Below are 25,974 nucleotides of genomic sequence, written 5' to 3'. Positions count from 1 at the left end.
ATTGATTGTAAGAACTCATGAAGTTAGGTCATTCTGGTTTTCAAAGCTAAATGTTATGGGAATTCATCTTCCCAGTGTTGATCCTCTGTGCCTGGGATGCCCAGTATGAGGTCTGTTCCTCTCCCCTCTCGATATCCCTCCTGCAGACAGTTTGGCTCCCATCTGTGTCTCTGCCCTTCCTACCGTCTTCATAGTGCCTTCTTCTCTACATTTAGCTGTGCAGAGTCTGTTCTGCCAGTCTTTGGGTCATTTTCTGGGTTATTTACACTGATGTGGGTGTTATTGCATTGTATCTGTGGGATGAGGTGAGCTCAGGATCCTCCTACTCCACCATATCTGCATATATCTTTTTGAATTAGCATTTTTGTTCTTATTGAAGTGTAAGAATTATAAAGAGGCTGCTTACATCACAGGCTGTCCAGAAAAGAGGAAGTTGCCAACAAGGGCCAAAAGAAGGTAATGGGTATAAAGAGCTGGTGCCCTCTGAGGAAGGTGAAGAGATAAAAATCACCATGTCCATTAAGTGTGGAAAATTCCTTTCTGCTATGGCCCTGTAACACTGTCCAAGGAAACTGACCCAAGGGGTTGGGGAGGTATGGGTAGGAGCTCTCTGGTAGGGATGGTTCTCAGGCAAGTGACAGAATCATAGGCCAAGGAGGTCATTCTGGGTAAAAGAAGTGTCATGGTCAGGGTGACCCTGACTGTGAGAGATGCCGGGAGTATGTAAGAAAGAGGGGTGTGACTGAGGCTGGCTGGGGTTGGAACCAGAGAAATTAATTGGGACAAAAGTGTTGACAAGCCCTCTAGAAAGAGACTAGAAATTATCAGGTCTACAAAGGCACAGCAAACTCCCAATTCAGTATTTTCCCAAATGCCAAAAAATTCGTAGGGATCATCTAGGGTACTTGTTAAAAATACATTGTCAGGCCCTACCCCAGATGTCCTGAACCAGAACTTCTAGGAGATGGCTTGGAATTCTGTATTTTTAATGAATGCACCTGATGACTATGATTAAGTAATTTTGGAGAAGACTGCTTTAGTGCAATCCAGTCTGGAATCAGAATTAAAATTTTCTTACTCAAGAGGCAAGACAAGGCTGGGAAGCAGGGCTTTTAGGATTTAGAAGGGTTGTATAAAAAGTGTATCAGGAAGGGATTCAGGAAGCAAGATGCTGTCTTGAGAAATAAGACTGCCATGTTCTAGGTGTGGAAATTAGGGCTCCAGTGAACTGCACCATTAAAGGCAAGGCTCTAGTGCTGTGGGAAACTAGAGGAGGTGAGATCTTGAGAGAAAAGATATCAATCAAGCACCCTGACCACAGATGAGTGTGGTGGTTAACTCCTATTCTCTCGATGCAAATGAAAGATTTAGGCATGTGTGGTATACCTGTCTGACGGCCTATGGAAGTCGTGGGGTATGGCCATACCCTCGTGGGTAAGCAGCAGATGATGGCTCTCTTGAGAAGGATCTTGTACTGTATGGCAGCCACTGGGGCAAATGAATGGTCCTCAGGAAACCAAATTTCACCAAGGAGGCTGGACAGGCAGTGAAGGGACTCCAGTTTTTCCTCAAGGCCTTATTCTTTGGGTGTACACATAAAAGTGTCTGGTGAAGCTTCTGGTGAAGGTCCTTGAAGCTTCAGCCTCTGGAGTTCATCAGGTTCATGGCAGGTATAATCATGTGCCAGATCTCCATAAGGTAAAGGCAAATCTCAGAGGACTTGAGTAGTGCTGTGAAGCCTAGGAAATCCTTCTCACAAGACAGCCTTAGTTTTCTGCAACCTCAGAAGATGTCCTAGAAGTGGACATTACTTTCAGGTGAGGTTCAAGCAGTCAGGTGGAGGTGAGCATGAGATATAAGGAGATGATAAGTGGGTTCTATTGGACCAAGAGTAGTAACTGTTAGACTGGAAAGTAATACAATTTGACTTTGATCATTTTTATAGACTGAATGTTTGTGTCTCTCCCCTCCCTCCAAATTCATATGTTGAAACCTAATCCCTAATGTGATGGTGTGTAGAGGCCTTTGGGAGGTATTAGGTCATGAGAGTAGAGTCCTCATGGATAGAAATGGTACCCTTATAAGGTGCTCAAGAGATCAGAGTTTCCCCATTCCACGCAGCAAAAAACATGGCCTATGTGAACAAGGTAGTGGGTCCTTACCAAACACTGAATCTACTGGCACCTTGATCTTGGACTTTCCAGGCTCCAGACTGTGAGAAATAATTTGTGTTGTTTATAAGCCACCCAGTCTATGATACTCTATTATAGCAGCCTGAATAGACTAAGACAACTGTAAGATGAATAATAGAAATTACAGATGCTTTTTAAAAATTCAGATAATAGCCTGGAGTATCTTTCTAAATTCTGATAAATTTGTTTTCCTCTCTCAAGAGGAATCTCTCATTATTCTCTTCATGGCCAAAAGAAAAGATAGACTTTCTGGTTCACTGTTGTTTATGCCGATACTACAGGTTATATTGTCAGGGTTTGCATTCTAAGCTTCTCTTTTAGAATCAGTAAATCACTGAGTAAAATTTATTGAATGAACTACACTTGGCTGTCTACATCTTTCAGAATCCTCTCTGCTGGTCACACTCCTTTGCATTGCTTATAACCATGTCAAAATCACTTCTTCATGAAACCTCACCTGGATGCTCTGTCTGTGTGTGACTTCTACATCCTTTGAGACCCCATAGCACATTGGTTTATAAGTCCTCTATGGCACTCACTATTTACATTCTTCCTTTTACCTTTAATAGCATTTCACTTCTCTTTTTGTAGTATTTATTTATAATCCTTCCTGTCCCTTCCATGAAGGAAACCTATAGAAGAAATAGGAAATAAATGAGAAAATGGTAATGAAAGGAGAACAAAGATAGGTCTATAAGATGAAGCCAATTGTTACAAACATTTAGTGGATACTTGCCATGTCCCACATGCTAGTCTCTGCTCTCCTGGAATGCAGAACTGAGTCAGGGCAGAGCTGTGACTTATAGACCAGTTCAACCCTCAGAAGCACTCAGGGATCAGCTTCAAACCATCACTAGAGGTTTGGTATTAGTAAGTTAGCCCCCTACCTACCTATCTTCTCACTGATTTACACACTCTTACTAGTACTGATGCTAGAAAATGGGCAACAGTGTATTCTCAACTGTGCTAGTATTTTTTATTCAAGGACTTCCTTTCTGACTTCATAGATACCTTGGTAGCTCCTCACCAAGCTTTCTTCAAGGTTCAGTGGTTTCCAAGCCAAGGCAGTAGGACCATTCATATAGTTATGCTGGGGAGACAGGGTTTCCCTCAATTTTTCCATGGAATCTCCATTCCAGCTTGTGTGTACTTAATATAGATTATCCAGTAAAAGGAATCCTTGGCAGTTTTTCCTCAAGTTACAGCTGCCTCTTGTAAAAGAAACAGCCTTTATAAGTTGTTTTCTCTACATTGGCTAAATGGCAGCAAATAAGATAATGATCATTTTCCAGATGTCATAAGAACAACTGATGGCACCAACATAGTCATTTATGGCTCCAGGGCAAACTATGGGTAGAATGTTATGACTGTACAAATATGTGAAAATGTAGATTATTATCATAGCAATGTAAAAAGCTACAGATTTCCCCCGAATCAGTACCTAGTTTCTGTATTTTGACCAAAATAATTGTAGAGGAAAGTCCATTCTAGGCCATTTTAAAAGCAAAACATTTGCATTAGGAATTTTTTTAAAAATATAAGAATACTTAATTTAATTTTCAATTTATATCTTTATGTATGAAGCAAGAATAAGGAAAAGTATAATTGCAGTATAATTTTGATTCTAATTGACCTTTTAAAATAGTATTTTTATTATAATAACTATCACCTCAGATAATAACTAGTAATTAGAATTTTTCTCTCACAGGACTTATTTCTTCAAAAATGCTGATTTTTTTGCTGCTCTAGTTTCAAAATTTGACTGAGTTGCTAATTTAAGATCATAAGTTTAAGTGCTCCTCCATGAATTAGAGTTTTACTCCTAGGCAGCTCTAAAAACTGTTAATTTCCTGAGTCTTCTCCCCTGTATATAGTAAAGTCTTTATTTTAACATAGAAAGAAGATATTAGACCCTGCCCCCCAAAAGAGTCAAGTGTATGCATTTATGTATACCAGGAGCTTTGCCAGCATCATTTTTGGGCTTTTTCTTGGGGCAACGTTGCATCTGGTATAGTGCAGGGGTGGGGGAAGGGTGTCAAGAGGCATCCACCGTGCTGGGTTGATATAGATGAGAGTGTGCAGGGGTCAGCCTATGATCCAAGGAGCAGGCAGAGTCGAAACTGGGAGGTCATCAGGTGATGCTTGGAACCAACACGGGAAACCACCAGCCAAAGCCAAAGGGAAATAAGCCAGGAACCTGGGAGCAACTGCTAGGGGGATCCAAATAAATTTGTAAAAGGTTTCAGGCAAATATTTATTAAATACCTGACCATGTTTCCCAAGTGTTCTGACCACAATTTAGTAAGAACTACATTTTATATCTTAGCCTAACACACACTGACACACAGCCCTCACTGTGTCAGAGTTCTACAAAGATCTTTACGTTCACCTTGGGTGAGGCACTCTGGAATTTTCATTTCTCTTAGGTTCTATTCTATTTCATTTAAAGATGTTGATAGGATGGGAGCCTGGCTGGCTTGGTCAGTGGAGCAAGCGGTTCTTGATCTTGGGGTTGTGGGTTCGAGCCCCACGTTGGGTATAGAGATTACTTAAAAGTAAAAAATCTTTTAAAAAATTAAATAAAGATGTTGATACTCCTATCAACACAAATTGCTTTCATGATCTGTTAATTGATAGAAAGCCATAGCTTAAAACGTACTGTCTTGGGGACTGGGGAGATGGAATAAAGAGAGTTAAAAAAAAAAAAAAAAGACTAAAAGACTGGAGGACATGGTTTCTGATTTTAAGGAGATGGGATGCTCCTAAGGAAGTTGGAATGTAACAGGTGAAACAACCAAATATGACACATACAAAGTAGAATAAATGGAAACAACCAATTAACAGGGAAATTAACATCAATACAAGTTAGTTATAGAGGTGTTGGCTTCAGATATGAATAGCTGAGGACAGCAATGAGGCCCCCCATAGATGGGGTTAGCATCTTACTCATCTTCATAGCCCTTTACTGCCTGACACACTAACATGCACTGAGGTTTGAATAACTTAGCACAATGAGAATACAAGGCATTGTTGTTATTCCGTGTTTCCACAGGGCTGAAGTTAAAATTCTTATTTTTTATTTAGGAGAATACCCTAAACGATTTCCCATGACACTTTAGTAGAAATTAGTTTATCAAATTACTGTAGTTATTTGGCCTTGGATTGACTCTGAGGCTGTGGATGGTGAATGTCAAAGGGAGACCTCAGGAGGGTGCCGGGGAGCCTCCCAGACACCCACAGAAAGGAAATATGTGTCAGAGCACTGAAGTCTAACTTCTCTACTTAAATAATCTTACTCTTAAATAATGATTCGGCTAGGCCACTGCAACGTTTACTTAAATAATATCTTGTAGTTGTCTCCTTTTATTTTTTTAATGCTGTGTGTCCTCAATATCTCTACCACAAATAGATTTTATTGTTGCTTTTCAAGACTAGGCACTATGGGTCCTCCCCTCCCCCACTCTCCCACCACCACCAAATCTACAATGTTGATACATAGAAGATGCTCAGAAATTACCTGTGGGGAGAAAATATGTCACTCCATACAATTAGCGATTATCTCTGCCTTGCTCATTTTATCTTTGCCTAGCACACAATAGTCATAATTTTTATATGAATAAATAAATTTTCTCAGTGGTCTCTGAATTCCACACCCTCTTTTCTTTCAGGGCCAGGAAAACTATCATCTCTGACAACTTAAATTCTCATTTCCTTGTATTCATCACATGTGTAAGTACACAACAGAAGCATTAACTTTTTCAGTTAAAATTCTGGCAGAGAGCTACAATCGATGATTAAATACTCTAAATGACTTTCATATTTGTGATGGACTCTAGAGCTAGGGGGCTAGTTGAACCTGACCACAGGTTACCCAGTGACCTGAAATGATTCAGTAGTATCAACTCCTTTTTGAAGTTGTAAGTTAAATAATCTTTATATGTTAGTATAGAAGATGGTGCATTTAAGAACTTCACGTTTTTTCATACTCAGCTATCCATAGTCTTTTTTTAGGGTTGTTGCTGGCAATTGCTCGGATTAACTATGAGGAAATATCCATACGTTCCTGTGGTCATTAAGACAGGTTCTTCCACCCTGAAAAATTTCCATACTGTTCTTCCACCAAGAACAACTCTTGATGTAGCTGTAAGAAGTTTAGAAAGTAAGAATATTTGTGTAATGATGTTGCACAAATATTGGAATGTATTTCTGAATTGCAGTCCACAATTCTGCAATTTATATCTACCATATTATATTTGTTTTTATTAATTACATAAAATCTTTTTCAATATCCCATAAAAAAGAAAAAAATTAAAACGGGCATTTCTTTTTTTATTAAATATCCTTCTACAACATCATTTCAAGAAGTGCCTTGTCTTCCACCTAAGGAATGGGTCATAATGTGAATAAGTTTAAAATAGAATTTGCAACAACAAAATACCTTATTCGAGCATCCACAGTTTCTGCCAAGACTTCATTCTCAGCTGCTAGGAAAATAACACTCAACACAAAGAAATGTCAGCTTCAGATAAGATAAATGGTTTAAATTTGATGTCTCATTGAAAGTCTGATTCTTTTCTCTCTAAAATATCAAGGATCTTTGTTCCAGGGGGTATAAAGACAGGAAGATCCTTATTGTCTTGGCACTCACCAAGGGAGTACCTAGAATTCCTGTGTTAATTTCTTTAATTTTTAGATGGTACCTAGATGTTAAACTGATAATTTACTCTTTTGGGAAGTTTCTAAGATGAGAAATCCACTCTTTGTGATACAGGGTAGTCTAGCAAGCTAGATAAGATGAATAGCAAGATTTTGTAGGATCTTTCTTGATTATATTTAATAACACTCTTTATTAAATAGGTATATTTAATAAAGTATAAATAAGTATATTTAATAAAGCATAAGTAAGTATATTTAATAAAGAGTGTTTATAAGTATATAAATAAATAAGTATAAATAAATTTATAAGTGTAAATCCAGTCATTTCTTAAGCAGCTACTCTTTGTTGGAATTGGGGAACAAGTATGAGTAAGACCTAATTTTGTAAAGAAGACAGCTTTTAATCTTCATTGACAAAGTGAATCATCACTTGTAAATGCTTCTGAAGAGTATAAATTATTGCAAATAACATTTGTAGGTTTTTAAGAAAAATGTAACTCATTATCATACACATCAGCAGCACAAATGGCCTGGCCTGCTTCTTGCAGAGTATTATACTTCCTCTGTCTTGAGGCCCCATTCTGGAACTTTGGGTTGCTTCCATATTTGCAAGTTCTTAGTAATAAATCACCAAAAAGAAATGTTTAATAACTATATACAGATAGTTGTATTTGATGTCCACATTGATCATCATTAACTTGGTGCCATTTATTAATGTCCCACAATACCACATGCTCTTTCTGATAGAGATTCAACCATTACATCACCCTCCATCATCCACTGATGGATGTCCTATCACCTGTTCAAGAGGGTCTTCTGTCCTTTTGGGAGCATTAGCTACTTCTTTCTTTCATTGATTTGTCAAATATTTATTGAGCACCTAATCTATGGTGTTGCTGCTCTCTGCTTATAATACCACATGCCTTGTGCCTAAGGCATTACCCTGCCTTTTTCAAAGTCCTGTTTTGATAATTGTTCCAGCACATGTCCTGAATACTCTGGGGATTTTCTCTAGTACTTGGACTAATGGCAAAGTAAGGTAACTCAGATTTAATTGAATGTAGATTCAGATTTACTTGATGGAACCAATGAAAATTACAGGCATTTAAAAATTTGAATTAAGATTAATTAATTAATTAAGATTAATTGAAATAACAAAGTAATTCCCTAAATTAATTAATATATCATTTATTAACTACCATTAAACCCTTGTTAATTAAATAGAATAGTAAAGTTAAATAAAAAGATGGATAATTTCCTAAAGGAGATGAAATTGTGATTTAAATATCTTTCTTAATTGGTTTAGTAGACAAGCACATATTGCATAATTCATCTAGGACTTGGAACTGCAGGGCGATGAAAGACTCCACACGGGTGGAGCATTATGAGAACATTATGAGAACAGGAGACAGTGAGGATCATTTCCAGAGAATGACTGTATTCTACTTTATTCTATTTCAGTGGTTATTAACTTTTTCTTGGTTAAGAATTCAGTGTACATAAGTCAACTAATGGCTACCAATTATCTCTTATATGCCAAGCATTGAAGCATAGGAGCTAAGGATTTATTTGAACAAAGTAGATCCTTTTGAGAATTTGGTGAAGGCTAAGGACTCCTTCCAACAGAAAAAAAAATGAAATATATACATGCATATTCACACCAGTTTTTGCACACAAACTCTCAAGAGGTATATAGACCTTTGAAGTTCATCCATGGGGACCCCTAGGTCTGTGGATTCAATTTAAGGACCGCTGCCCCTTTGAAGTCATTCAAGCTAGGAATGATGTTATAAGTGCCTTAGGACTAGTCACTTAACCTCCTGAGGCCTCCATTTTCTTGTCTGTTAAATGAGGGCAGTAGATAAAAGTCTTCCACTTCTAAAAATCTGTCTGTCAGCGGATGCTGCAAATTTGCTTGTCTATTTATGTCATTACCTCTGTTGCTCATACTGGTGTGTGGGGATAGGAAAGAATAGTACAAATAGAATAGGAATCAGAGAATGTTCTGTAATTTAGAGACCATATAAACTCCATGAGAAGAGGCAGTGGCAGTCTAGATGGTAAATGGTCCCTTGGTGAGTGAATGTCAGAGTTAGGACCTGGTTCTGCATTTCCTAACTTCCAGCCCGCAAGTCTTTCCACAATGCCACAGCTTGGATGAGCATTTATCCCCACTAGTGCCCATAAAGTAATTATACTAGATTAATAACTATCTCCTTGAATTGATATGCTAAATCTCAATTGTTTACTTACTGAATTAAGATACTTATCTTTAATTAGAGGTATTACTAATGAAAATATTTTATAGACTTGGCATGAAAGATACTTGGTATGAAAGACATTTATGAAATTCAAGGATATTTGGGAAATCCAGAAAGCTTTACTAGTGGCAATAATCCTAGTGTTATTGGTTGAATTGTGGTCCCCTCAAATTTATACATTGAAGTCCTAACCCCCAGTATCTCAGAATATGACCTTATTTGGATGTAGAGTCTTTATAGTGGTAATGAAGTTAAAATGAGATTATTAGAGTGGGCCCTAATTCAATATGACTGGTGTCCTTATGAAAAGGGGAAATTTGGAGACAGGCACTCACACAGGGAGAATACCATGTGAACATAAAGGCAGAGATCCAGATGATAGGTAGATGCATGAGTCAATATTTAAAATATGTGATAGTTGAGCCTGTTACAAAAGACTAACATACAAGTAACTTATCCCCATCACTCATTAAATCTCACCATTGGAAATGTTGACAGTCATACATACAGTAATGTGATTAAAAAAAAAGTTTCCACTTATTGTTACAATGTGCCAAATATTATGAGGCATACAAGTATACTATAAGCTACTTTGTTTAAATTTGTATCTTTCTAAAATCTTTTTAATAATTCAAGAATGATAAGTGCTATACCTTTTTTATTCCACTTAATGACTCATGTACTTACTGATGCCAACAGTATTTGAGTTAAAGCTGTGGTTCCAACATTAAATCATTCTACCACATTTCACAATGAATATTTTTAGCAAATATTTTCCAGTAACTATTTTTGTAGAAAAATAATAAAAAAAATTCCACTAACTATTTGCCCTGATCTGAAAAATATTTCTGGCATCCACAGTTAAATATTTTGACAGTCATGTGAATTTAATATGAATAAAGCAAACTCTCAGGTACAAGGGAAGACACCACAGAAAGAGATAAAATAATTGTTTTGCAGTAAATTATTATTTATTCCATGGCATAATTTAAATGCATAAAATGAAAGCATTTTTAGATGCTTATGATAATTTTTGTAAGTATATTTAAAAAATACTTATCACTATAAATTATTGGAGAATATTCTTAGCAATATTATAAAATATACTGAATATTTTAAGTTTGAGATTTTTATGGTGATGGGGTGGGTCAAGACAGTAATTTAGGACTCTGAGGAATAGACTCTTATGTAGTTAAATCAGTTTAACCAACATTTATAAGTTGATAAAAATAATATATCTTATTTTCACCTCCCAAACGTGTAATAATGTTAACATGTGATTCACATTTTATTACATTTAATTACATAAAATTATTCATGCAAAGCACCAAGGTCATTTGCCTGGCACAAGGAAAAATGTTCAGGATATTAGGCTGTAACCCCTCACCTCCTAATTAAATTTAACAAAGATGTCAGTCGCATACCGTTGTGCCCAACATTATACTAGATTGTCTAACTAAGAAAATGTATTTTTTTCTTTAATTTATTTAAGGTATAAATGTATCTCAAGGTTTGAGAAAAACTTTAAAGAGTAGTATTCAATCCAATAAATGTAGATTGATGTTTCAAATTAAAGCAGGTAAGAATTAAAAAAAAAAAAGATTATGACATTGTTTCTAACCTTGAGGAATTTTGCTGCCACAATTTGAGAATAAAACCACATGTAAATAAGTACTCTGTTGCCTTATATAAATGGTAGATAAGTAACTGTTCAGGGAAGGGCAGTAATGTGACCTGGAGTGGTCAGAGAGAATGTGAACTGAATCTTAATGAATGGAAAAGGTTTGCACAGGCAGTGAAGAAAGAGAGAGCTTCCTGGGAGAGTAAATGTTTTCTCATTCATAAGCAAAGCAAGTAGTTTTTAAAACTATTTTAAAATTTACTGTGCAAACTGTGTTTGCTGACGTCCTGTTAGGTTTGAGGTTATAAGATCATCCCCTAATATAGGTGCTTTGCTTAGGGTCGTTTTCAAAATCTCCTTGAGAGATTCCAAGGACTCAGAATAGCCAAAACAATCTTGAAAAAGAACAAAGTTTGTCAAAGTTTGTGCTTAAGCCTTCTTAGCCACTTAGAGGTTGAACTTTTACCACTGGGGGGATGTGGCTTCGAGTTCAGGGAGTTAACTTTTGTTGTACCTTTTCAGCCCGGAGCTAGTAGCTTGGAGCTTCCTACCCTGATGGCTCCTGAGAGGTGCTGGGGCAATAGAATTAAAAGCAAACTCTTCTCCCAACCCAGAAAACCTCACCACAGGTGTAGGAAAGAGAGAAAACAGTTTTGTTATTGAATAAGCCTTAAACCAGTATGTCACGTGTATCACAGGCAATCCGCTAAGACATGGCCAAGACCGAAAGAAATCTCACCCTGACATATAACCAAGCAGATACAACAAATTATGTGCATGTTTTCCAGATAAACAATGTCTTGTCAAGTAAGAGGACTCGGCAGCACCTTTGGCACACGTAGTTCATACTCGTTTTACCTGGTAATTGGACTGGCCATCTGTGTTGACTTTATCCAGGAGGAAAACAAACTTCTCTTTATGACAGGATGTAGTTTTGCAACCTGGAACAAGGCCCCACTGAATTTAGACTCCTACCTTCCCGCAGAAACTGGGAGACAGGAGTGGTCTCTCTCTTGATGACTCGCAGGTCTTTCTAGACATTACGGGGTCACACAGCAAAAAAAGGCTGATTTAGTCTTCAAAGGGATTTGTATACATTTCAAAGAGAGGAGAAAGTACTTACACTTAAAAGTTTTCTAAAGTAAATGACCTGAGAAAAGAGAAGCAAGGGAAATCTCTTCCCTTGTTTTCAACAGGGAGAATTAAGCCTCTTATTTCTAATTGCATTTGCTCTTACAGGGGATGCAAACTTTGGCATGCACAGGTTGTCAGGGATGACTGTGATGTTATTTTTAAGCCTGTTTTTCTAGGAGTTGGCCCTTAGAGCAGCTCACTGTTCATTCTGTTTGGTCAGAGGTTGGATTTAAGCCCCTTGGGCCAGTGAGTCTTCTCTCCTGTGTTGATGAATCTGTGTCCAGCTTGGGGAGTGCTTTCAGCATTGCCCCATGTCCTTATGGCTCTGAGTGGGGGCAGCTGAGTGTATTTGCACAGCCTTCCTGACCCCCAGAGTTGACTCTGACCCAGGACACCTCTTGATGACTGCCTCTTTCCTTGATTCTCTCCATTAAACTTCTAGCTGCTCTGCTGTTTTTCTATATCAAGGAGCTGCCAGCCACTTCTTAATTGCCCTCCCCTAAAATCTGTATTGTTTTTCAACAATGCCCTTAGGCATGGAGTTCTTCACTCTCAGTTCCAAATAAAGTCAGTTTTCTCAGAGCCGCAAAGCTCTTTGTCCCTATGGCCTGCCTTTTCTCCAGGGCAGAACCCTTGCCCTACTCTACCTATTTGGATGTGAGAACCTGCTTTCCCTGGACTGACACCCCTGCTCTATGAGTATGCACTGGGGGAGGAGAGGGAAGGAGTTGGCAGCCCCTCGTCTTCTCAACTTGCCCCTCCAGGCGTGGACTCTCCACCCTATGAGTGAGCTGGAGTGGTGGTGATTGGGGCCCCAGTCACATCTGGCCTTTTGTGTCTGGGGTAGAGCTTCTGCCTTATGAATAGAGGGCTGGGTGGAGGAGGAGAGACCTGATCTTCTTAGCTGGACTTGCCTAGAATAGAGCTTCCTAGAAAAGATGAGAAACATCTGCACCCTGCCCATCTTGGCCTGAAACTATAGTCCCAGCCTGGGAGCTGGCTGGGAGATGAAACTCCCATTTTCTTGGCTGCACACGAATAGAGTTTCTGTAATGAAGAGCTGGGGGAGTAGTGAAGTAGGTTATGGTTCAAATACTACTATTTTTACTGATATTTAGTAGATTATCTTGAATGAATGTTTCTCCATTTGCTCTATGCCCTTAGGACAATTTCTAGAGACTTTAAATAAGTAAAAATTATTTTTCACTAGTTGAATTGCTTTGCTAAAGAGTCCATTGAGCTCCTTACTCCATCATTCCAGAAGTCCCACTTCTCATGCTCATTTTGAAATATATTTCACTGGATATAAAATTCTGGAATTATGGGTTGACTTTTGTTATTGTTATTTGTTTCTTTAAGCATTTTAAAGACATTTCTATATTGTATTTTGGATTACATAGTTTCTGACAGCCTGCTGTCATTCGTATCTCTGTTCTCTATATGTAATGCTTTTTTTTTCTTCCTCAGTTCAAGATTTTTTTTCCCCCTTTGGTTTTCAGCAGTTTGACTGTAATATGATCGGATGTATTTTTTTTCCTAATTTTTCTCACTTGGGATTCTTCTGAACTTTTTGGATTTGTGTTTGTTGTTGTTATTAATCTCGGAAAAATTCTCAGCCATTATCCCTTCAGATATTTCTATTGAACTGTTCTCTCTTCCTTCTCCTTCTGGTGCTCCAATTACATCCATATTAAACCATTTGATATTGTCCCCCAAATTCTTAGATGTTCTGGGTTTTTATTGTTTTTGTTATTGTTGTTTGTTCTTCCCCCACTTTGTTTTCATTTTGTGTTTCAGTTGGGATAATTTCTGCTGATTTATTTTCAAGTTCATTGATCCTTTTCTCTGTTACATCCAGTTGCGTATAAGTCTATTGAGAGAATTCTTCAATTCTGATGCTGTGCTTTTTTTTATTTCTAGAATTTCTTTTCTTTTTCTTTCTTTCTTTTTTTTTAGAGAAGAGCATGTGTGTGCATGACTAAGGGGAGAAGGAGTAGAGGGAGAAGGAGAGAGAGAATCTTAAGCAGGGTCCATGCTCAGCAAGGAACCAGACACAGGGCTCAATATCACAACTCTGAGATCATGACCTGAGCTGAAATCAAGAGTTGAGCCACCCAGGTACCCCATATTTCTAGAATTTCTATTTGATTGTTTTATATATTTATTCCATTTCTTTTCTAAAATTCTCCATCTATCATTCAAGCTGTCTATTGTTTCTACTAGAGGATTTAACATTAATCATAATTATTTATATCTCTATCTGTTAGTTTTAACATCTGTTTCTACCTCTATTGGCTGCTTTAGCTCTTGACAATGACTTGGTTTTAGTTGCTTTTTGCATCTCTTATTTTTTAATTGAATGTCAGAAATGTGTAAAACAACATCAGACACTAAGGTCAAAGGTAGTTGCCTCTGGAAATGGACATGTTTTCCTCTTCTGTCAGGTTAGTCAGTAGTTTAGCTGGGTTTATTGTTGCTCTGCTTACCTTAAGTACAACAGAGACTTCAAATTCTTCCATCAGAGGATGACTGATACTTGTACTTGGTATGTAACCTGGCATGAAAAAACGGTTCTTCTTAATTTTCCTGCTCCACCCTCAGCCTTCAGTGGGCCCTGCACACTTGTGCCACAAAGTTTTCTCTTCATGCTCTTATTTCTCTACTCCCCACAAAGTGGCATACTGATACTGCTTGTTGCTTAGTGCAATAGTTCTGATGGGAACATGGGTTTTCTCAGTTCTCCTGCTCTGTTTGCAGTGAGGGATACGTGCTGTGTGCCTGGGCCTCCGTGCTAAGGCTTTCTCAGTCTTTCTGCCCTTTCATGGCAAGGTACTTTGCTTTGTATTTGTGGGGAACTTTGGTAGGAGCAAATTTCTCACCTCACCTCCAATAGTTGAAGACCTTTGCTTTATATCAGTGCAGGATCCTGGGCCTGAGTAAGTTTTCTTCCCCTCTTCCAACAGCAGATAGCCTGTATTTCTCCCCCTTCCTCAGTGGTAGAGAGCATGCTCCTGGACTGTGGGAGGTTGGAGGATTTCCTATCTCTTTTCCAGTGGCAGCGGGTCTTTGTCTGGGACCATGAGGTGGAATATTTCCTTTTCTTCCCCTGGAAGCTAATGGTTTTTGCTTTTTATGAGCCAAGGGTCTTTGAAGCAAATGGGTTTGCATGTCACTGCATTATCTAGGGTGGAGAGGTTTTCTCAATAAATATGGGAATTGAGTATAATGCAACGAGATCAATCTTCCTGAGAGGTCTATGGAGTTAATCTAATTTATTATCACCACAGTAAACTCTGAAGGGTAGGTGCATTTCTTCTTTTATATATTAGAAGGAAATAGTTTCCTTTACTAAATAATCAAAGTTTAATTAAACTCTTTTGGGAACTTGTCTCAGGATGACACAGACTGAATAGTTAGACCACCTTCCAGGATCAGGAAACCAGACAGGTCCCCATTACCCAATGCCAAATGACAGGTAGAACTTGGGTCAGAAAAAAAGCTGGGCAAGATATCTGAGGATCTGTGCCAGTCCACTGAGGCTGGGTAAGTGAGCATAGATGGATCTTGTGTTTAGAAACCTATTCTTTAGAAATCTATTTTCCTCTTCACATTTAGTAAATTTTTCCTTTAAAAATGTTTGCTCATCTCGTATAAGGACAGAAGTATTTGCTAAAGAGAAACAAGGGGAGAAATACTTCTTTGTCCATGAATGGACCACCATACTTTAAGGACTTGGACAAGATGGGAATGATAGAAATCAGAGCAAGAGAACCCCAGGGAGCAGCCACATCCAGGAAGGCAGAGTGAGAGTTGGGGCATGGTCATCTCTTCCATGCCTTCCAGAGCTCGGTCAGCCTGTGTTTTATGTGGATGAGTGGCTCTTCCCTCCCATGCTCCCCACTGAAGCAGAGTGGCAAGGGGGAGAACAAAGGGACTTTGAGATGAAAGATCCAAGCTCTGACCCTTACTTTTATGTAGCATCAGAATAATCCCTAGAGCCCAGCATGATCTGGCAGCTGCCTCTCTTGCCAACCTCACCCCCCACTTACTTGGCCCACTCCGTGCTCACTGGCTAGTTGGTTCTTGTTTCTGGGCTCACCACTGTACTCACTGTTCACTCTGCCCGGATGTTCTTCCCACACACTTTATGCTGGCAGGCCCTTTCTCTTTGTTCCCATCTCAGGCTCACATACCACCTCTTCAGGGAGGCCCTCCCATCGAAATGACCTCGTTCCACCCAGTCCCTCCCATGATTTTATCAAACCTTTCAGAGAGCTTATTACTTTCTGACATTATCTTGTGTATCTATTTGTTTTCTTGCCATTGTCTGTCTTGCTCCCTCTGGGTTATCAGCTTTGCAGGCCAAAAACCTGATATGTCGTGCTGGCTCCGGTGTTATTCACACCAGGGCCTGGCACTTGGTAGACACTCAGTAAATGTTTATTGAATGAATTGGATGAATGATAGTGAAATGAAAGAGACAAATAATTATATACATGTGTATGTGTGTACACGCAGTTATTTATGTTTTGACTTATTCGATGAAAGGGTAGGAAGTGGCTTACAAGAAGCACCCAGCTTTGAATCTAGGAATCAACTAATTTTTCATTTTACTGATACTTATGCCATTTTCACTGTGATCTGCTTATTCATTTGCAATAAAGGGCATAGATTTCATTTTCTGGTCCTCACTGACTATATAAAATGGCTGCGTCTTTTCTTCCTGTCATACTGTTATTAACCTATGGCTACAATTGAGTTATTTATCAAGTCAGCCACTGATTGACATAGTATAAAAATCTAGGAGCAACTAGGGGCACCCGGGTGGCTCAGTCATTAAGCATCTGCCTTCAGCTCAGGTCATGATCCAAGGGTCCTGGGATCAAGCCCTATGGGGAGCCTGCTTCTCCTTCTCCCTCTGCTGCTCCCTCTGCCACTGCCCCTGCTTGTGCTCTCTTGCTCTCTCTCAAATAAATAAAATCTTTAAAAAATATAAAAATAAAGATCTAGGAGCAACGAAAAACAAATGATATGCTTTATCAACAAAAAGATCAAAGAGATCCAAGATGGTGGAGGAGTAGGGGACCCTCAGTTTCATGTGGTCCCAGAAATTTAGCTAGACAGCTATCAAATCATTCTGAACACCTGTGAACTCAATCAGAGTTCTAAGAAAAGAATAGCTACAACTCTACAAATAGAAAAGCGACCACTTTCTGCAAGTAGGAGGTGTGGAGAAGTGAATACCAGGAGGTATATAGGAAGGTAAACCGTGGGGGGAGGGAGCCTCTGTCAGCTGGCTACCAGAAACTGATATAACAGCAGAGCACAAAATCAGAACTTTTAAAGCAATTCTTTTTTTTTTTTTTTTTTTAAGATTTTATTTATTTATTTGACAGAGAGAGTGAGAGAGAGAACACAAGAAGGGGGAGTGGGAGAGGGAGAAGCAGGCTTCCCACAGAGTGGGGATCCCGATGTGGGGCTCGATCCCAGGGCCCTGGGACCATGACCTGAGCCGAAGGCTGACGCTTAACCGACTGAGCCACCCAGGCACCCCCAAAATCAGAACTTTTAGAAGTTGGCTCCAGTGAGGGACATCCCTGTCTGAAAGGTGTTCAGGTGGCAAGCAGGGCAGATTCCTAGGTGGGATAGTGTGTCTCAGGATCCTCAGGGTCACAGGAGACTGGGGGTGCCTGAGTGCAGCAGAGTTCCCAGGCTTTGGAGTGGGAAAGCCGGCTGCAGTCAGCAAGCCCAGGAGTGGGCTCTCAGCTCGGGTTTGCCATATACCGCAAACCGTGGGAAGGCCAGGCGACCCCTCTCCAAGCAGGGGCCCAGCAAGCCGCGGAACCAGCAAGCCCCGCCTTCCCCCCAAGGAGGAGCAGTGCCAGTATGCTCTCACCCATGCCACAGGAGTCTGCAGGGTTTGGAGACTCCAAACGGGGTCATGTGATAGATAGAAATGCTCCGTCACAGGCCGAGTGAGCACAGCGTGCAGCCTGAGACCAGGGAGACAGGAATGATTGACTGTTTTTCCCTGAGGGTGCAATGAGGAGAGGGGCCCCAGAGCATTTAGTTCAGGGGCTGGAGATTGGGAGGCCTTCATTTTCATTCTCATCCTCTAAAGCAGTACGGAAAGCCTTCAGTGAACAAAAGCCACATAGAGCAATCCAGAGCTGCTTACTTAACCTGGCTCCCTGACAAGGGCAGTGCTGTTCCGCCTGGGGCAAAGACACTTGAGAATCAGAGCAACAGGCCCCTCTCCCAGAAGATCAGCAAGAACATCCTGCTAAGACCAAGTTTACCAATCATAGAGAACTGCAAAACTTCAGTGCCAGGGGTAAATAGTATATAGCATTCATGGTTTTTCTTCTCACGATTCTTTAGTCTTTCAATTTTAATTTTTTTCTCTTTCCTTTTTGAACCAATTTCTTATTTTATCAACTCTTTTTTAAAATCTTTTTAAATCTTTAAATCTTTTTAAGTCATTTTTACAGTTATGGTCTATCCTTTCATTGTATTTAATTTTATTTTTGCATATATATGAGTTTTTCTTTCTTTACAATTTTGGGATGCAGTTTGTTTTAACAAACAGATCAAAATACGCCCAGAATCTAGTGTATGGCTCTGTTCTCTTCACCTGTCTGATCATATTCTCTCTCTTTTTCTTCTTCTTCTTCTTCTTCTTTTTTTGTTTTGTTTTGTTAAAGTCGTTTTTAATTTTCATCTTTACAGTTACATTCTATCCTTTCATTGTATTTAATTTTATTTTTGTACATATATAAGTTTTTCTTTCTTTACAAATTTGGGATCTAATTTTCTAAGAAACAGACCAAAATACACACAGGATTCAGTGAATTGCTGTATTCTGTTCACCTTTCTGATTATATTCTCTCTCTCTCTCTTTTTTTTTTTTTTTCTGGTTTTGGGTCTCCTCTGATTTGTTTAGTGTATATTTCTCTGGGGTCGTTGTTGCCATTTTAGTGTTTTGTTCTCTCGTTCATCTATTCTTCTCTGGACAGAATGACAGGACAGAAAAACTCACCTCAAAAAAGAGAACAAGAGGCAGTACTGACTAACAGGGACCTAATCAGTATGGATATGAGTAAGATATTGGAACTAGAGTTCAGAATAATGACTATAAAGATACTAGCTGGGCTTGAAAAAAGCATAGAAGACACTAGAGAATTCCTTTCTGGAGAAATAAAAGAACTAAAATCTAATCAAGTCAAAATATAAAGGCTATTAATGAGATACAATAAAAAATGGAGGCTCGGGTCACCTGGGGGGCTCAGTTGGTCAAGTGTCTGCCTTCAGCTCTGGTCATTATCCCAGGATCCTCGGATCGAGTCCCACATTGTGCTCCCTGCTCAGCGGGGAATTTGCTTCTGAAACAGGAAGAAATAAAAAACCTGAACAGACCCGTAAGCAGCAAGGAAATTGAAGCAGAAATCAAAAATCTCCCAACAAACAACAGTCCAGGGCTGGATGGCTTCCCAGAGGAATTCTACCAAACATTTAAAGAAGAATTAATACCTATTCTTCTGAAGCTGTTTCAAAAAATAGAAATGGAAGGAAAACTTCCAAACCCTTTCTATGAGTCCAGCATTACCTTGATCCCAAAACCAGACAAAGACCCCACCAAAAAGGAGAATTACAAACCAATATCCCTGATTAACATGGATGCCAAAATTCTCACTAAGACACTAGCCAATAGGATTTAACAGTACATTAAAACAATTATTCACCATGACCAAGTGGGATTTATTCCTGGGCTGCAAGGTTGGTTCAACATCCACAAACCAATCAATGTGATACACTACTTTAATAAAAGAAAGGACAAGAATCATATGATCCTCTCAATTTATGCAGAAAAAGCACTTGACAAAGTACAGCAACCTTTCTAGATTAAAACTCTTCACAGTGTAGGGATAGAGGCAACATACTTCAATATCATAAAAGCCATATACGAAAAGCCCACAGTGAATATCATTCTCAATGGGGAAAAACTGAGAGTTTTCCCCTAAGGTCAGGAACACAGCAGGGATGTCCACTCTCACCATTGTTGTTTAGCATAGTACTAGAAATCCTAGCCTCAGCAATCAGACAACAAAAAGAAATGAAAGGCATCTGAATTGGCAAAGAAGTCAAATTCTCACTCTTTGCAGATGTTATGATACTTTATGTGGAAAACCCAAAAGACTTCACCCCAAAACTGCTAGAACTCATACAGGAATTCAGTAAAGTGGCAGGATATAAAATCAATGCACAGAAATCAGTTGCATTTCTCTACACTAACAATGAGACAGAAGAAAGAGAATTTAAAGAGTCAATCTCATTTACAATTGCACCAAAACCCATAACATACCTAGGAATAAACCTAACCAAAGAGGCAAGGGGTCTGTACTCAGAAATCTATAGAATACTCTTGAAAGAAATAGAGGAAGACACAAAGAAATGGAAAAACGTTCCATGCTCCTGGATTGGAAGATCAAATATTGTTAAAAAGTCTATGCTACCTAGAATAATCTATATATTCAGTGCAATTCCTATCAATACCATCAACTTTTTTCACAGAGCTGGAACAAATAATCCTAAAATTTGTATGGAACCAAAAAAGACCCTGAATAGCCAAAGGAACGTTGAAAAAGAAAACCAAAGCTGGTGGCATCACAATTCTGGACTTCAAGCTCTATTAGAAAGATGTAATCATCAAGACAGTATGGTACTGGCACAAAAACAGACATATAGATCAATAGAACAGAATAGAGAGCTCAGAAATGGACCTTCAACTCTATGGTCAAGTAATCTTCAACCAAGCAGGAAAGAATACCCAGTGGAGAAAAGCCAGTCTCTTCAACAAATGGTCTTAGGAAAATTGGACAGCCACATGCAGGAGAATGAAACTGGACCATTTCCTTACACCATACACAAAAATAGACACAAAATGGATGAAAGACCTAAATGTAAGACAGGAATCCATCAAAATCCTTGAGGGGAACACAGGCAGCAACCTCTTTGACCTCAGCCACAGCAACTTCTTTGTAGATACATTGCCAAAGGCAAGGCAAAATGAACTATTGGGACTTCATCAAGATAAAAAGCTTTTGCACAGCAAAGGAAACAGTCAACAAACCAAAAGACAATCCACAGAATGGGAGAAGATATTTGCAAATGTCTTATCAGATAAAGGGCTAGTCTCCAAAACCTATAAAGAACTTATCAAACTCAACACCCAAAGAACAAATAATCCAATCAAGAAATGGGCAGAAAACATGAACAGACATTTTTCCAAAGAAGACATCCAAATAGCCAACAGACACATAAAACAATGCTCAACATCACTCGGCATCAGGGAAAACCGAGTCAAAACCACAATGAGGTACCACCTCACACCAGTCAGAATGGCTAAAATTAACAAGTCAGGAAATGACAGATATTGGTCAGGATGTGGAAAAAGGAGAATCCTCTTACACTGTTGGTGGGAATGCAAGATAGTGCAGCACTCTGGAAAACAGTATGGAAGTTCCTCAAAAAATTGAAAATAGAGCTACTTTACGACTTAGCAATTGCACTACTGGGTATTTACCCCAAAGATACAAATGTAGTGATCTGAAGGGGCACCTGCTTCCCAATGTTTATAGCAGCAATGTCCACAATAGCCAAACTATTGAAAGAGCCCAGATGTCCATTGACAGATGAATGGATAAAGAAGGTGTGGTATATAAATACAATGAAATACTACTCAGCCATCAGAAACATGAAATCTTGCCATTTGCAACCACGTGGATGGAACTAGAGTGTATTATGCTAAGCCAAATAAGTCAATCAGAGAAAGACAAGTATCATATGATCTCACTGATATGAGGAATTTAAGAAACAAAACAGGATCATAGGGGAAGAGAGAAAAAAATGAAACAAGATGAAATTAGAGAGGGAGACAAACCATAAGAGACTCTTAATCATAGAAAACAAACTGAGGGTTGCTGGAAGGGAGGAGGGTAGGGAGATGAGGTAACTGGGCGATGGTCATTAAGGAGGGCATATGACATAATGAGCACTGGATATTATATAAGACTGATGAATCACTGACCTCTACCTCTGAAACTAATAATACATTATATGTTAATTAATTGAATTTAAATTTTAAAAGATCAATGAATTTCCTTCAAATGTGAGAATATTTTCTCAATATTTTGTTGTTGTTCACCTGCCAGACTTATTTCCATAATATGTGAAAATTTAGTTAGAAAATTTACATCTCTTTGGGCACCTGAGTAGCTCAGTCTGTTAAGCGTCTGCCTTTTGGCTCAGGTCATGTTCCCAGGGTCCTGAGATCCAGTCCCACATTGGGCTCCCTGCTCAGCGCGGAGTCTTCTTCTCCCTCTCCCTCTACCCCTCCCCTCTGCTCGTGCGCTCTCTCTCTCAAATAAATAAATAAAATCTAAAAAAAGAAAAGAAAGAAAATTTGCATCTCTGTCATTATTCATGACCAGTGAAGTCATGGAAAAAGAGAAGTCAGATTAAAAATTTTAAATGATGTAATTATAAGGCAGATTGCTAGATCCCAGGTTCCCAGATCCCTGTGAAAATTCCTTTTGCCATTAGTAAAGGTGTATATAATTGGTTTGCTTCTTGCAAATAATTGTGTGTGGAAAGAGATCAATCCAACATTATAGAAGGAATTAAAAGATGTGAGACTATTATTTGATGTAGGGTCCAGGGAAATCCACTAATGTGGTTTTTAGTAAGTTGCTTATATTTTTGTTTACTTTTGCCACCCGTTTTTTTATCTGTAAACTTAGAGGTTAGACCCCCCTAAGCATCAACTTCTAGCTCTGAAATTCATTGACAGGTCTCCCTTCTTTCTTCCATCTCCTTTGGTCATTTCAGAGGACACCACTAGACACCCCCAAACTAATTTAAATTTCTTAAAATGATCTGTTATGGGTTTGGGGGAGAGTAGAGGAGTTTCCAGAAAAAGAGCTGATAGACAACACTGCTGCCTGCTGGGAATCTCTTCAAGTTCATGTCACAGTCACAGCTGTCTTAGACCTCAAGTCTGACCTGCGGCTCATGGTCAATTTGTTGGAGACCTTGCTTAGAGGATAAACATCACAAGATACGGATTCTTCTTTTGATGTTAAAAAGAATCTGTCTATTAAAATTGACCGGTTCTCAGCTGTGTCTGAACATTCAAGCTACATGTAGGATAGGTTGTTTTTACTAATCATTTGCAATGCAGTTTATCTCAAATTATGGTTTGTGAATTTCAAGCATCAGAATCTCCCCCTGCCACCTACAGTGTGGCTAACATGCAAATTCTTTGGCCTCACCTCAGACCTGCTGAATCAGAATCTGGGGGAAGGAGATGGTGCCCAGGGACCTGCAAGTTTCACAAATTCTCCAGGTGATCCTTATTCACACTCAGGTTTGGAAGCCATCATGTTGATAAGTTGGAAATAATTCCTCTCTAACTATCCTGCTAAAAGTGTAGATCTACACAACTTATTAGGGCAAATCCTACATCATTATACTGAAAGGAAATGAGCTTGACCTATGTAACAGGCTGATTTGTCTTGTAATATCATCTTTACATAATTTCATTTGCATATCTTTCTCTTTAATTTCTGTTCTTGAATTTATTTTCAGATGATTGTGAATACACAAAGGATTTGTGGTATTTCTCCTTAAAGCTGCTATTTAATTCAGGGTAATAGATAAAATCATTTTATTCCCTTCTTAATATTTCAAAAGTACATACTAGTTTAATGTAATATTTAGTGGCAATATAGTGTATAATGTTTTCTTTAACTATAAACCACTATCTCCCCCAACCAAAAAACACAGAAATAGAAACTCTTCACACTATAAATGTTTTTAAACTAACTCATTCATATGATGATCATTATTCATACATCTCTTTAATGCATTTTTAACCTATTACCAATCATCAATATATTTTTTAATTATGATATATATGCTTAAGATAAAATTTACCATCTTAACTATTTTTAAGTGTATAGTTGTTGTAAATATATTCACATTGTTGTATAACCAATCTCCAGAATTTTTTCATCTTGTAAAACTAAAACTCTATGCCCATTAAACAACAACTCTTTATTTCTCCCTCCCTGTAGCACCTGGCAACACCATTCTACTTTCTGTTTCCATGAATTTGACTTCTTTATATACCTCATATAAGTGAATTCATACAGTATTTGTCTTTTTGTGACGGCCTTATTTCATTTAACATAATGTCCTCAAGGTTTATCCATATTGTAGCATGTGTCAAAATTTCCTTTTTTGGGGGGGCGCCTGGGTGGCTCAGTCAGTTAAGCATCTGCCTTCGGCTCAGGTCGTGATCCCAGAATCCCGGGATCAAGCCCCGCATCGGGCTCCCTGCTCCGCGGGAAGCCTGCTTCTCCCTCTCCCACTCCCCCTGTTTGTGTTCCCTCTCTCACTGTCTCTCTCTCTCTCTGTCAAATAAATAAATAAAATCTTTTTAAAAAAATTCCTTTTTTTTTTTTAAGGAAGTGAATAATAGTTCATTGTATGGATACACCACACTTTATCTATTCATCCATTGATGGACACTTTGACTGCTTCTACTTTTTGGCTATTGTCAGTAATGCTCCTATGAATGTGGGTGTACAACTATTTCTACAAGACCCTGCTTTTAAATTTTTTGGATGTATACCCTGAAGTAGAATTGCTACATCATATGATAATTATATTTTTAATTTTCTGAGGAACTGCCCTAATGTTTCCCATAGTGGTTGCACTATTTTACATTCCTACCAACATTGCTCAAAGGTTCCAATTTCTTTCTTTCTTTCTTTTTTTTGTTAAGATGTATTCATTTATTTTAGAGAGAGGGAGAGAGAGAGAGAGCACGAGCAGGGGGAGGGCAGAATGAGAGGGAGAGAGAGAATCCCAAGCAGACTCCCTGCTGAGTGCAGAACCTGATGTGGGACTCCATCCTAGGACCCTGAGATCATGACCCGAGCTGAAATCAAGAGTTGGATGCTCAACGGGACTGAGCCACCCAGGCACCCCAAGTGTTCCAATTTCTCCATATCCTTACCAACACTAGTTATTTTCAAAGATCATCAATATTTTGATTTATTCTTTTTAGGGACCTTCACCAGTAACATGTTTTGTTGAGATAAGTGTTCTAGAACAAGGTAGAATTTTTGTAAGTTTCCTTAGTTATTTATTATGAATTCATTTCTGATTAAAGAAAAATACTTTGTTTCATAAGTTTATCTATTTAAATAAACACATAGTTTCATAGAATTCATCTTTTATCAATCACACATGGTCTATAATATAGCAAATCATGACTTTTATTGAACTAAGAATAAAGTCAAATATTTATTTATTTTTTATTATTTTTTAAAGATTTTATTTATTTATTTGACAGAGAGAGACATAGCAAGAGAGGGAACACAAGCAGGGGGAGTGGGAGAGGGAGAAGCAGGCTTCCCACAGAGCAGGGAGCCCGATCCCAGGACCCCGGGATCGTGACCTCAGCCGAAGGCAGACGCTTAACCGACTGAGCCACCCAGGCGCCCCTAAAGTCAAATATTTATAAAGTGATTTACATAGTGATCTGCAGTTTACAATGGGTCTTCATGTGTTTTCTTACAATATTTTCATACTGATTCTTTATAGCTGTAGTCTTTCTCAAATCTGATCATTTCACTCTAATTGGTAGATTTCTAAAGATTTCCTAATACCCATAGAATAAAAATAAACCTTCTCAACATGGCTAATTATCCTCTCTAGCCCCATCTCTAGTTGCATCGTCTTCCCACACTACATTTCAGCGAAATCAAACTGCATGTAGTTTGCTGAATACCACACTATATCATATATTTGAGTATTTCTTTATGTGGTTCCCTGTGGCTGGAACATCCTTCCCAACATTAAACCATGGATTCACTGGGAAAAATTACTTGTACTTTATCAATACTCAGCTTAAGTGTCCCCTCTTTCATGATTTCTGTCCTACCTCTCTCAGTGTGCCGGTGAGATGTCCTTACAGTCCATCTCTTACCAAGTAGGAGTGACCTCTCTTTTCTGCCCAATGTGGCCAGATAGGTTTTCTTTA

General features: G+C 38.6%; 1 protein-coding gene across 15 annotated transcripts in view; it reads left to right on the top strand.

The window, feature by feature from the left end:
• NMU (neuromedin U) overlaps positions 1–25,974 on the top strand; it is a 195,179-nt gene that overhangs the window by 78,209 nt on the left and 90,996 nt on the right. For 7 of the 15 annotated variants that reach the window (XM_078068674.1, XM_078068670.1, XM_078068675.1 and 4 more), the window contains one exon: positions 5,861–5,921. The exons of the other annotated variants lie outside the window; for them this stretch is intronic. In XM_078068674.1, the coding sequence (XP_077924800.1) occupies positions 5,918–5,921 (4 nt within the window). In that variant the 5' untranslated portion in view covers positions 5,861–5,917. The remainder of the gene's footprint in view (positions 1–5,860; positions 5,922–25,974) is intronic. 15 annotated transcript variants of the gene reach the window in all.

Source organism: Halichoerus grypus, chromosome 3 (assembly GCF_964656455.1).
Source record: "Halichoerus grypus chromosome 3, mHalGry1.hap1.1, whole genome shotgun sequence".
Taxonomy (NCBI): domain Eukaryota; kingdom Metazoa; phylum Chordata; class Mammalia; order Carnivora; family Phocidae; genus Halichoerus; species Halichoerus grypus.
Note: the sequence above shows the minus strand (reverse complement) of the source record. Positions and strands in the feature narration are given on the sequence as shown.